At 36.8% G+C, this 13,802-nt stretch overlaps 1 protein-coding gene across 5 annotated transcripts in view; it reads right to left on the bottom strand.

Moving 5' to 3' along the window:
* Positions 1 to 312: 312 nt before the first annotated feature.
* Positions 313 to 13,802, bottom strand: part of LOC131847399 (homeobox protein cut-like) — a 204,487-nt gene continuing 190,997 nt past the window's right edge. For 3 of the 5 annotated variants that reach the window (XM_059196973.1, XM_059196977.1, XM_059196975.1), the window contains 4 exons: positions 5,491 to 5,684; positions 5,092 to 5,237; positions 3,766 to 4,670; positions 313 to 3,457 (listed from right to left, as the gene is read on the bottom strand). In XM_059196973.1, coding sequence (XP_059052956.1) covers positions 1,833 to 3,457; positions 3,766 to 4,670; positions 5,092 to 5,237; positions 5,491 to 5,684 — 2,870 coding nt within the window. In that variant the 3' untranslated portion in view covers positions 313 to 1,832. The remainder of the gene's footprint in view (positions 3,458 to 3,765; positions 4,671 to 5,091; positions 5,238 to 5,490; positions 5,685 to 13,802) is intronic. The other 2 variants (XM_059196974.1, XM_059196976.1) reach the window with 2 other exon arrangements.

Raw genomic sequence — 13,802 nt, 5'->3', positions numbered from 1 at the left:
AAAAACCTAAAATTTTTTTGTGACAAATTTCTTCAAACAATTTTAATTAAGTACTCAAGTTTCGAGGTACTAAGATAATTGTAAGAGATTGCTGATAGCGATAAGACCGCCTTTTAAAACATTTATTTTCATTGTTTTATATCTGTCCTATGTTTATGTATGCGCAATAAAGAGTTATTATTATTATTATTATTATTAAGATATTTTTTTAAAACAGCCGCTCGTACAAAGTATTCGAGGCAAACATTCAAAATAACAATATATATATATATTATTAATTCAAAAGCAAAAGCTATAAAATCAGTAATAAACAGAACTTAATAGGTTTATTCAACGATCAATAAACCGTTCAGTTATCATTTTCAAGGGTTCGTACATGAAACTCGATAACTGTTAACAGCCTAATGTTTTTTTTATAATAATATTGACTATTACATTCTATATTTTACCTAACTTATTGGTTTATATATAACATCGATATGTATGAAGTTGGTATTTCTAAAATTGGATATAGAAAGAGGTTCGTCGTGTTCTAGATTCCAAACATACAGACTGACCGTTTTTAGTGCCTCTTGAAAAAGTTACGCCTAAACCTATTTACGATAGTTTAATTTCGTTTACATTGTTTCTGATACAATTTAGAATGACGATAATTCTGAATAATGTTTTACCCTTGTAAGAATTCGAATTTTGGGCCTATTTAACTACTTAACTATATTAATTGCTAGATGTGGCAATTTCATTATTATATACACTAACAACTGAATGTAACTATATACACGGTGATGCAAGGAGTACGGTTCCTTTTAATATACATTGTCACTTAATACCACTAAAAACTGGGAATTATAAAGGTGAAACGATAAGAAATGATAAAAAGAAAAAAACTGAAAATAGATTAAAAGCAAATTTATTGCTAAAATAAAATAAAATTATAACTAAGCAATACAATATTTGCTTAATCGTAGACGTCTCGCATTTGCTTCTAAATTTGTACGTTCTATAGAAATATATAAAAAAAGAAATAAAATGAGATAAAAATATTTTTAATTTAACGGAGTACGTAATGTTTGATGGTGGCGAGCATTGAGCGGTCTCTAATGAGCGACACTATAATATACACATAAAAAACATACAGTAGTATAAAATAAACATTAATAATTTAATTGTACAACTTATATAATCCAATTATAATAATATTTAAAACCTCTACGGTTCATATAAACATAATAATACTTTTCAACTGGGCTCAGTATCATACCTAAAATTTACATCAGATTGCACTTTAAAATTTCATTAACAATTAAATGAACATCACTATATATAAGTTATGGGCGACGTCTTACGGCTAGCCGCGCTCTAACCTATTTGTATACAGCGCCTGCCTCGCGACATCACTCACGTATTTGGTATGTTTATTTACAATAATCTAATTTATAAAGTAAGCCGTAACTTAACAATACTTAGACATTTGTACCCGACCACGTGGTACGTCCACTACGCTTAGAATAATAAAAAAAAAAATTAAAGCAAAATGCATATTTTTGTATCGTAAGGTTTTCTCGTCCTACGTAAGGACGTATGCCTGGCATATTACGAGAACAATAAGGTCTATGTACAAAGTCTTTGGCCTTACAATCGAAATATAACAAAACACATATAACTACACTTTAGTATTTGCACTGAACATTCTCTACACGGGGTACAGTCGACACGCCGGCCCATTCGATGGGCTCGCAGACCTAACTAATAATAAATAACGTTCCACGTGATATGGTGCACCCGCTACGACCCGTCTCGAACACACTACAACGTCCAAATCACATTAAAGTCTAATATTCCCACCTGTCGTCGTCATTTTCTGTTTTGATTTTGTCCTCCGGGTGGACGTCTTCGGGCGGGGTGTGGGGCGGCCGTGGGGTGTGCGGCGTGTGTGGGGTGTGTGGGGTGTGCGGGGTGTGCGGCGTGTGGGGCGTGTGCGGGGTGTGCGGGGTGCGCGGGGGCGGGGAGGCCGCCGGCGACGAGTCCCGCGCGACGGGCGCCGGCTCCACCCGCACGGTCTCCTCGGTCTCCCTTCTGAAGTCGTCGCTCCTCATCACGCACACGCCGTTGATGATCACCTCGTCGGGGTTCCGCGGCTTCTCGTCCTGCCAGTCGGGGTTCACCCACTGCGGCGCGGCCGGTTTCCGCCGGCTCGAGCGGGCGGCCGGCGTGGACGTCGCCTTCGGTTCAGTCTTAGATTCCCCGTCGTCGAGCGAGTCGTCCGAGCCGAGGTTGCTCTCGACGTCGTCGTCCTCGAAGTCGTCGCCGTCCGGTTCCCGTTTCAGCGGCATCGATAGGTCGAGGCCTCCGCTTTGGTCCTTCACTTGGTCGTCGGGCGGGACGAGGCCCCGACTGATCAGAGCTGCGAGATTAGTATTCGCCGCGAAATATGGCGGATACGGCAAAGGTACTCCGGCGAGACCCATCCTCTCTTTCTGGAGTTCGAGCAGTCGCTGATTGAGCAATAGTCTGAATTGTACTGGCTCGAATGGCGCAGAAGATTGGTCGCGAGCTGGAGGCTCCGCGGGCAGTCCGTGGGGAGCTTGCTGCTTCAGCCGCATGCGATGGTTATGGAACCAATTCGTTATTGTTCTTGTGGATAAACCGAGTTCTGCAGCTAAGAATTCTATCGTGGGCATGTTCGGGTAAGGATCTAGAGCGAAAGCTAATCTTAGGGCTTCCTTCTGTTCCTCTGAAAATAGAACGCGTTGTTTCTTCGCTGAAGGCACGCCTGATGTTGGTCCCGGCGAACTGGAGTGGTAAAATTCGGATGTGTCGTTAGAGGACGTGTCGGAGGAGTTATCCTGTCCAGGACCGCTCGACCGTCGTCGTTTATTAGCTTCTCTTCTCTCATTCTTCAAGGCTTGTAAACGATCTATATTATGGGCGTCGCTGAGCCATAGTTGCATTCTGATGAAAGGCTCCCGACCTTTAATACTGAGCATGTGCCAAGGTTTCGGCTTGGACAGCAGTTCACTGACCGACCCTTGTGATAAACCTAGTACAGCTTCGCCGAAAATCTTCTGTCCGATGTTATTTGCAAGCAATGCCTCCTTGATTTTTGTAGTTATCGTTTGCGTATCTAAATCTTGCGTTAGAGCTGCCATTTCGTATACACTGGGAGATATGTGCTGAGGAAGATTGCGCATGATTGGTGGTTGGTGGTGCGGCTGAGGTGGAGGTGGTGGTTTTCTCTCCTTGTTGTTGTTGTCGTGGTGCTGCGGCGGTATCGTTACAGCGTGGTGTGGAGGGAAACCAGGGGGCGTTAGGAGTAGAGGAGTCGGCTGGCCCAAATGGCCCAGATGAGCCCCAGGCCCCAGGAGCTGTTCTTGTTGCATTTTGCTAAGTAAAGAGGTCGCATCGGAGAGCATCTTTTGCGTAGGAGGCATCGGCTTGTTCATGTTGGGCGGACATGCTGTGGATAATGAAAAAGAAAATATCAATATTTGAATTAAAAGTCTACATATAAATGTGAGTTCTATTACTTTATATAATCACTTGGTTGTTGGACTGTAATATCTTTCGTATACTAAAATAATGTATTATTCTAGTCTAGACAGAGCAAACATGATTGTTCATCCATTTTTGTCGGCAAATTTTTACATGTGTATGTTTAAAACTTGAAGATTGAAATAGATATGGAGTAGACGACATACTCAAAATAGAAATTGTAAAAAGTAGGGTTGCAATTATTCTAATTAAAGTTTATAAATGTGTACTTACGAGGTGCTCCGCTATAGTTGCCAGTCCTCATGAGCTTCTCTGGCGCAATTTTGTATTGTGACGCGACTAATTTATGGACAGCATTGTCATCTTCCAAGAACATCTTCATGCGAATGAACGGTTCCCGGCCCTTCTGTGTGAGCATATGCCACGGCTTTGGCCTCGCCAACAGATCACTGACCGACCCTTGAGATAGACCTAACACCGATTCGCCGAACAGTCTTTGGCTGATGGAGTATTGACTAAGAGCTTCCTTCACTCTCCTTACAATGTCTTCTGTGTTTAAATTATTAAAGAGATCGAATTGTTGCTGAGTGATTGGTGGAAGAACTGCTTTCATGGAGCGCTGTGGCGGTGCGTGATGAGTAGGATTCGTTGGCTGTGAAATAAGACTATTTGTGATGGATGCCATCCGTTGCAGAGGGCTCGCTGCAGCTGAGCTACTGAAGTCCTCGTTGGGGGTAATCGCAGGCGGAAGTATGGCGTTTCCGAGCGGGCTGGACGCAGATGACCCTGTGGATTGTTGTCCAGGCTCCAACTTCGGCCTGACTAATGAGAATGCACTTCCCGCATGTCTTATAGCCTCTTCAGCATCTAATGGCCTATCCTTATCACTATCAGTCATTCCATTAATTTTGGCATTTTTGTCCTTAGGTAGAGAGAGGTCCTGTACTGCACCAGAGCCGTTCATGTGGTGATTTTGAGCTTGCTGCATGACCTGCTGCTGCAGGGCGAGGAGGTTAGGGAACGGAGGCATCGTTGGCAAGTTGTGGAGGTTGGGAATGTTGGCACCGGGCTGGATTTTGGCCAGCTCTCTGTGGTAGGCTTCTAATGCCATGCGGATGTCCTCGGGCGGCCGCTCTATGTGCGGTGGCATGCCGCCGCTGAAAAAAGGGGGAAACATGCTAAACTTTAGTTTTAGATTTGCTGTCCTCTTATAAATTACTAATTTTATTTATTAATTTCCATACTTAGAAACTATTACTATAGTTGTCTAATTTGTTAAAGTTTTCTAATATTGTCTGTAACTAAATTTTATATGTATTGGAATTATTACAGAAATTGATATATTTTAACAGGTTTCATTCACCGAATAAAGTTTAGAACAACATCATTACATTACTATAAATGAAGCATTTAGACTACTGTTATCGTTATAGTTTTATTTTTAGTTATCCATTTCTTGGACAAATGTATGTCGTATGCTCTTAGAGTCGCCTCTTATGACATCCTAGTGATGCCATTTTATTCTTGTATCTATACCTCAAGTAGAAGTAAGCACTTTATTTATTAATAAAATAAAAAATAAAAGATATTTTTACTTACCCTGGGAACCCCTCGCGACTGTGGCGGACGTCCTCCACTCGCCTGGTCATGATCTTGGCCAGCTCCTCCTGGTAGATCCGCGCCACCTTCTCCTGAGGAATGTCATCGTTCTCGTATTTTTTCAGTCTTTTGTTTTGACTCGAATCCTGGAATAAATAATTAATAATTATATATATAATAATTAATTAATATTCCCATGTGAATTTGATTAGAAATCATATTTTAGGAGACCGTTCGAAATTTTAGAGACAGTTCAAAAAGTTCGAAATTTAGGAGATTGTGATTTAGGCTGAATCATAATAATGAATACAAATGTTTGCATCGTCCGAGGAATCGAACCAGCGACCTTTGGAAAGTGAGGTTGTGTTACCATTTAAAGATAATGACGTAGAACCTTACCTTATTAGAGAATGGCGAAGGGCACTGCGTCCGAGGGGAGCTGGAGTCCTCATTACTTCTGGAATCGTCGTTGTTCTGCTGTCCAGGTGTCTTGGTGGAGTATGATGCCTCGTTGAGCATGTGCATGAGACGGTCATCACCATCGCCTTCCGGCCGTCCGAAGCCAGGGCCGATTGTACCGTCTTTTGTGCCCACTGTAAAGAAAAATAACGGTTATGTAACGGTTTCCAACATTTCCAAGAGTAGATTTAATAACCACTATTTGTTACTTGAACTTAATGTTAGACATAGACACCAATAAGTAGAAAAAAGAAATTAAATTGGCTTTTTAAAAAAATAAATTCAGTTGAGTTTCTAGCCAGTTCTTTTAATTGAATCTGTATTCAGTATACAGTTTAAATTGAATTGGACGGTAGGGTAAAAATGTTAATAGAATAGAATAGAATAGAATAGAAAATCATTTATTCAAATAAACTTAATTTAAGCACTTTTGAATAGTCATAACAATTTGTTTTTTATCTACCACTCGTTCGGAATACACAAAATTGTTAATACAAAAAATTGACCTTCACAAGTAGCTAAAATGTCCTAATTGAATGATGAATTTCTTAATTTTTTAATCGCATATAGAAACGTAAGAACAATATCTACATTATACATATAAGCCTTCCTAGGGAATAATTCTATCTATTGTTAAAAACTGCATAAATATCAGTTACGTAGTTTAAAAGATATAAGATCTAAGCGAATCGATTATAGAAGCGACATCTTTTATACTGTATAAAGATATATTTCCTAAGATTTTTTTCTCTGTAAAAAAATGATACTAGCATCACTGAATATTAAATATTTTTTAACATTTGTATACAAACTATATATTGTATAGAGTTTAATAAAGTAAGTAAGTAATTATATAGAAATAAAAGAAACCATACTCCTCTGAAACGGCTTGACCGATTTTTATGTAATTATATATGCATATACAGTAGGTCTGAGAATCGGCTGCTATCTATTTTTCATACCCCTAAGTGATAAGGGTTGTCCACCTCTAACTTTTTTTTTTTGAGGGCAAAATTTTTATTTATATATTTTTATTATGTGTCATTAAAAATACATACAACCCTAAATTTTCACCCTTCTATCACCAACCCCTATTTTTTTGATGAACAATTGAAATTTTTTAGGTTCAATGACCTAAAACTAAAAACCTTAAAATATATAATACAATAACTAAAATATATGTTCTAGATATGAAACTTTAGTTTCACACTTAGAAACATATAATCGTTTTAGAGAATTGTCCTCAATATATCTAATCATAAGCACAATTTCGTAACACCGTTTAAACGCCCAGCCGTACTCAAGTTTTAATTGCGTCTAAATTGCCACACATACAAACATAGCCGCGCGAATCACACAGTCTAAAGTCGTGCCAAGTAATAAATATAGGAGTTATATTTGGTACAATTGAAATTAGGTGGATCATTAACGTGCACACTGCAATGAATAGTGCTTTAATGATAATCGTTGAATGGGAGCGGCCACTCATCGCCTAAGCCAGTAATCCTAAAACGGCGCGCGCGCACCCATAAACAAGTGAAATTACGCGCGAAAACCGCCCGCCATATTGTGGTCATTCATCCTGTCAACATATTGTCTTTGGTCTCACAATGAAACCACTATTTAGATGCTGATATATGCATAACATTAGTTTAATTAAGGCGCGTAATTAGCTACTGTCTGCAGGGATGTGTTCGGAATAAATGCTGTTAAGTTCTATGCACAAATATGTGCCATTGTGGAGTCAAGTGGCTGTTCAATGTTCTCTTCTTTAATGTTATTAACTTCTTCAATGAACTTATCCTTAGAATAATGAATTTACTTAATATATTTCTATTGGAGATAAATAAATAATCTCTGTACAATTCACACAGCGCCATCTAGATCCAAATTAAGCTACCTAAAGCTTGTGTTATGGGTACTTGACAACTGATACAAATACATAGATATGTTTTTTTTTTCGTAAATACATACATATTATACATAGAAAATACCCAGACCGATACAAACAATCATACTCATAAATACAAATGTTTGTGCCGTGCGAGGAATCGAACCCGCGACCATCGGACGTAAAGCGGTGTGCTTGACCGCTAGACCACCGAGGTTGTCAATAACTCTTTTAAATAGACGAATATTATAAGGAATTTCCAGAGCAGTATGGTTTTTTTGATTGGAATCAATTTCTTGCATATAAACATAATAATGTACATATTTCTTCGAAGATAGTATATTACCTACGCTTTTTACACGTGTGATTTGTTATCAATTTCGGCGAATTTCGAATATTAAGCCTAAAACAAACATGTCCTCATTTCGTGTTATCTGTTCAAGACCGCATGTCTATCACACCGGCTGAGATGAACATCCGTCGTCATTCCCTTAATTTGATAAATAATAGCTAGTGATACGCTTTGCACAAGTGAAATTATTGTAGGGACATCTATTTTTATATGTAAAATTGGGGTGAGAGGATTATAAGCAATGTGGACTGATGGTCCTATTGCTAGTAATAGCATCCGTCATTCTGTTTACGTCTCCAGTCCAGTTTTATAAGGAACAGGACATCGTCGACTATACTCGAACCAAAAGTATCCTGACATTGAAGGACGCAGCTGGAATCGAGTCAGAACGTGATCTTTAAAGCGGTCGTGGCCCGTCCCATCAACATGCTGCCCACCTTCATGAAGGAGTAGGTTTTGGCAGAAGGTTGTGGTGTATCGACGCTAATGTGGCGATCATCACTGCCATGACCATAAAGACAATTTGAATTTATATTTTATTATTATGTCTTATGTATGTTAGTCTAAATGTTGACAGCCTCGGTGATCTAGTGATTTAGCACACCGCTTTACTATCCGATGGTTGTGGGTTCGATTCCTTGCACGGTTCAAACATTTGTATTTGTGTAAATATGATTGTTTGTATCGATTTAGGTGTTTTCTATATATGTATTTATTTAAAAAAATTTAATGTATAAGTATTTATATCAGTTGTCTAGTACCCGTAACAAAGTCTGCGTAGCTTGGGACTAGATGGCGCTGTGTGATTTGTCGTAAGATATATATGTTATTTATCATATGGGCCATGTCAATGTTATATCTTTATACATATTGTATTAATATATATATTCTGTATATAATATAGTTTGTTTATATTCTGTGAGGAGAACAATAAAGAATTTTCATTTCATTTCATGTAGCCTGAATTAAATAAAATAAAAAAACAACCTGTCTAATGATTGTTTTATTAACATCAGTCCTTTGGTAAACAATATTTCATTCGTTCTGCGGTTTGTTTACGACGCCGAGAAAAGATCGAGCGGTTTCAGATGCAGCATATTAAGTTTTATAAGTATGCATTTTATTATCTCCTTAAATGTTATTTTAAACCGACAATGTGTCCGGTGATTTTGCTCCCGAGGTATTTACTGTTGCTTGTTTATTTTATATTTCACGAAACAACTGAAATTAACTCTTGATTAATTGACCGTTAACAGAACAATTACGATGGCAGCAGCCATGTTTTTGGATTTTTCTTTTTTTTTTATGATACGCAAAACGGTTTTGATATACAGCCAGTTATTGAGTTCAAGAAGTTATATATATACAGTGTAAATATTAATTTAATTAATTGATTAAAGGAATTTATTGAGATTTTATACAATTGTAGCGATTTTTTCAGTTTTATTATGCCTGGACAATTCACACGCTGCCATCTAGTGCCGATATGCCGTGTAGTTATCTAGAGCCGAGGTATTTAGGTACATAAAAAAGTTATGTTGATAATGAGGAAAACTTTTTTTAAGATATACAAAAAATTAGTATGATCTAAGTAGCCGACCTACTTATTGTGGATAGTACTGTATTGAGAAATTTAGTCTATTGCCTTTGTCTTAGATTCTAGTTTGCTCAGTGTTGACCTATGCATACCTATGTATGAACTATTTTGAGCTTACGTGATAATTTTTAGTTAGTCCCATGTAAATTTTTAACAATAAGTTAAATGTTAATAAATATAAAAAACCCATAAATTGGTACAGTTGTTAAGCGTGGCAACCGTGGCCTATATGAACAACATCTTTGAGAACAAGTTACATTGTGATGCTCTTGATATCACCCATGTATTTCCATTCCGTATAATGCCGGATGTCCGAAGTATTGGTTGGTTTTCCGTAATACTATCAAGTCAAATTATGTACAAGTGGCGGTAATGAGCCACTTATAAACTTTCACTGTACAATGTTATATTATGTAAGTTGTGACATAGTGGGTATTAGATTCCCACGTTCTACTTGTATTTCGAATCTGCGCGACATGCAAACAATATGTCCTTCTGTACTTTGTATTTTTTGTGTGAAACCGCCATTCACAGAGACTTAACGACTTATGACTAAGCGTACGTGATCTAAATAAATTTAAAAAATGACCGCCTCGCTCCTTTGATTATATCTCGTATGACCATAATGTTCTTAAGTTGTAGCTCATAATAATAGTAGACAATAACTCTACATACGTGTTTTGGCGGTATAATTGCCTTGTTTACTTTTTAATGTCTCGTTAAATTGGCACTTTATTTGGTTCGTCTTAATTTTATGTCGATTTCGTTCAGACACACGACTTTCTTGTGTATATATATGGCCTGTAATAACGTTTTATGAGGCACTATGTCATATTATATTGCGTGTCGATTTTAAACGGAATTCAAGGAATTATAATATATTAGATTTATTATTTAATCTCTATCGTAGCAGTTATATTGAACATATTATTTGTAAATTACTTTGACTTGTGTAATGAAAATGTTAAGCATTACTATTTTGTTTAACATATAAGTAATCTGATATCACTATATGACTATGGGCATAGGTACATATAGGAGAATAATTTGTCAAATATAATAGTGTATTTTTAAACTTTTAAATGTATATATATGCATTTATGGTTTTATACTATCATCTTATACACAAAGTAGTAACGTTGATTATCTAATATATAACATTCAAAAAATGTTTTTTTTAGTTTTTTAAAGAAAGTACGTCAAGTTTTCGATGACGCTTTGAAGTTTCATCATTTTTTGTAGCAATGTTGAGAAACATTCAGTCTTTATATTATTTATGTAAGGATATCAAGTAGGTGTATTAGTTTAAGGGCTAAAAATGTATTAGTGTTACATTCTAGCATTTGTAGGTAGGTATTCCAAGCAACTGCAAGTTGCTTGGAATACCTATTGAAATATTCTACTATGTTGTGTATAAAGAAACCGGTTAAATGTATAAAGTGAGTGATCCGCAGAGATTAGAATGATGGTCGTGTACACGTCGCCGCGTACGTCCATATCTAACCAATTATTTAGTTTATTTCAAATTCATTGTTCGACATACAAAACGTCAATAAATTTCAACACACGTCTATTAATGCCTTTGATCTTCTTGCAGACATTTTGTTATTCTGTATACATCACGCGGGCAATTACAGAGACGTGTCTCGAAATACTGTAAAAAATTGAGGTTGTTTCCACTTGCCAGTGACGCAATGCGCGCCATTTTGAGACAAACGTCAAAGTTATCAATATGGCGGTGACGTTCGGGAGGATTCGAAATTCGAACTTATTTATAATTATTTATGTTATATATGGCCAGTATTTGTGGTCATATATTTTAGGTTAGTATTAAAATACGATCTAATAGGGGTCCTATGAGTTACTGTTTTTCTTATCTCAGCTCTCGATGGCTGTTAAAGCGATATGATCTTTTTATTGCCGCCATTACGATGTGCATTTTTGATGGATAGTTTAAAGTAAAAAACTACTTGGTCAATTAATGTCGTCCGGTCACGGAACGTGCGTATTTATCGGGCAGAGTTTGATTACGACGGGCCGAGGGACAAGGGGCGAACTTGTAAATTTGACTTCCATAATTCAGGGATAATATAAAAAGGAGAAATTATTTGTTTATGCGACATTATATCGCGTGCACGCACGCGAAAACTATTTCTTTGTAGCTGTTATTGATTGCTATTGCCGTATGAATATTCAAAAGCTTTGGAAAGTGAAGGGGGTGGGGCCCTAAATTATCGTGTCACTGTGACATAGTAAAAAAACTAGTTATTCGTCAGTAATTTGCTTTATACATGTGTGTATGGAATACGAAATGGGGAAGTGTATCCGCGATTGTAAATCAAGGTGGGTAGTCGAAAGAAAGGGGTGAGAAATGTGCGCGCTATACGTCACAGCGGAGATCGATGCTAATTTGCATGGGAGCCGTCGGCGGGGGCGGACGTCAGCGGCGCTCGAAAGTGTTGCGCTGCACGGAAAAAATGCTCTATTTGAATTTTAAATTCCTTGCAAAAGAAATAGTTGCATAAACTGACATCGCGGTGAAAATTAGGTGCTGACCTGTAGCAACTATAGAGCAATATTAGACACAGTATTTGAATAAAAAATATCGCTCTTTAAATAGTAGTTAGAAATGGTAATAGAGAAAGAAATTATGATACACACATGCTATTGAAAATGAGGACATATTCGTCTTATAAAGTATTATAGTGAAATTATAAATTCAAATGAGGTACTCACGAACGGCAATTATTTTTCAAGCCTAAACTCAAAGAGTATTTTCTAAATTGGCATATTTTTATAATAAGTGGGTACGTACTACTTTTCATACAGTAACAACCAGATCATGCGAAGTGGGAATGGAATAGAAAATTATGGGGTGGGGGGAGGAAATAGAGGGGATAGACTAGAGTCTTTTATTATAATAAGAAATCTATAGTCTTTCCTGGAGCCCATCATGATTAATTCCTAGCGCTAAAATGACTGCCATAATACAATAAACTACAAATTAACCTCATTTTATTCTCATCCTTGATTAGCATCCGCCAGAGTACCTATACATTATAGAGCCAACAGAGCTAAAAGACAGAAGCAGGGCTTGTGTTATGGGTACTGGACAATTGATACAAATATTAAGATTTTCTAAATACATACATAATATTCCTAAAAAAACCCAGACCAATATAAACGTATGGTATTCTGAAGACACCTACATATATAATAAATAAAATAAAATAAAATGATCTATGTAGGTCGCAATGTCACAGGTTCATGTACCTGATGCCCAAACAGCCCAATAGAAAAAATGGCATCTTAGACCTCTGAAATGACCGCATGAGTGTCAGATCATAACGTAATATATGTATTGCTGTTCATGTACATAAACGATGATTACCACTTATTAAAGGGTCTGTTAAATACCAGCGAAATGGGATAGAAAGATATACTTTCTACAGTTGGTTGGTATCGACAAAAAGCTTCTAGAACTTTCTTTTGGATCGGTTGTCGGTGGGATGTTTGACGTCGCGTGCGTAGGGCCGGCGATCGGGATCGCGTGTCAGATGGCAATCGCGCGGGACCATCGACCACAATTGATTCTACACGAGGCAAACGAATATTTGGCGCGAATAATCGACTGCACGAGGATTACATAGATATACACGAAACTAACGATCGATTAGAAAAACCATTGGTACGCCTTCTAAAATACCCTTTTTTATAATATAGTGGCGATCAAGCATACGGCCAATCTGATGGAAACACCAGAGGCGTCACGCCTTAATTCACTTCTTGAATATCTCCATGCTGTGTCTCTCGAGAAAAGACCAAAGAGACTAAATCTCACTCATAATATTAGACTTTTTAATTTGTCTAAAGAACTATTATAGTATACATTTTTGGTTAACGAAGATTAATTATTATTTATGTAATCTTTCAATAATATATCTTGAAAATGTATAAACAATGTAATTAGATATATTTGACTTTTATTACTTGTATTTAACAAATAAATAATTTAATTTTGAAAAAAGAATTGAATTTGATTTTAGAATATGTCCAGCTAAGGCCTTGTATCTATGAAATTAGTTTCGCGCGTTTTCCGTCGCCTGTTTGTTGTTTTGTTGCGGAAAAAAATATATATTGTCCGTTTGTATTGAGGTAAAGAGTATTCTATATGTTAATCAAGAATATGCACTGTACAAAAAAGTAAATAAGAAACAAATTCGTACTGTTGTTTTTTGGTAACAAAGTTTCAACTTATAACTCTATGTGTTACCTTTTGTGCATATATATAGAAAAAAAGTTAATAAGAAATCTATATAATTTTAGGACATTTTTCTAGAAGCATTTTTAAGAGTATTCTAAATTCAAATATTTATATAATCAATGATAAGTTACTAATATAGCTGGCTTAA

Source organism: Achroia grisella, unplaced genomic scaffold (genome assembly GCF_030625045.1).
Source record: "Achroia grisella isolate CSIRO2021 unplaced genomic scaffold, CSIRO_AGI_Agris_v1 utg5290, whole genome shotgun sequence".
Classification (NCBI taxonomy): domain Eukaryota; kingdom Metazoa; phylum Arthropoda; class Insecta; order Lepidoptera; family Pyralidae; genus Achroia; species Achroia grisella.
The sequence above is the reverse complement of the archived record's forward strand: the minus strand, read 5'-3'. Positions and strand labels throughout refer to the sequence as shown.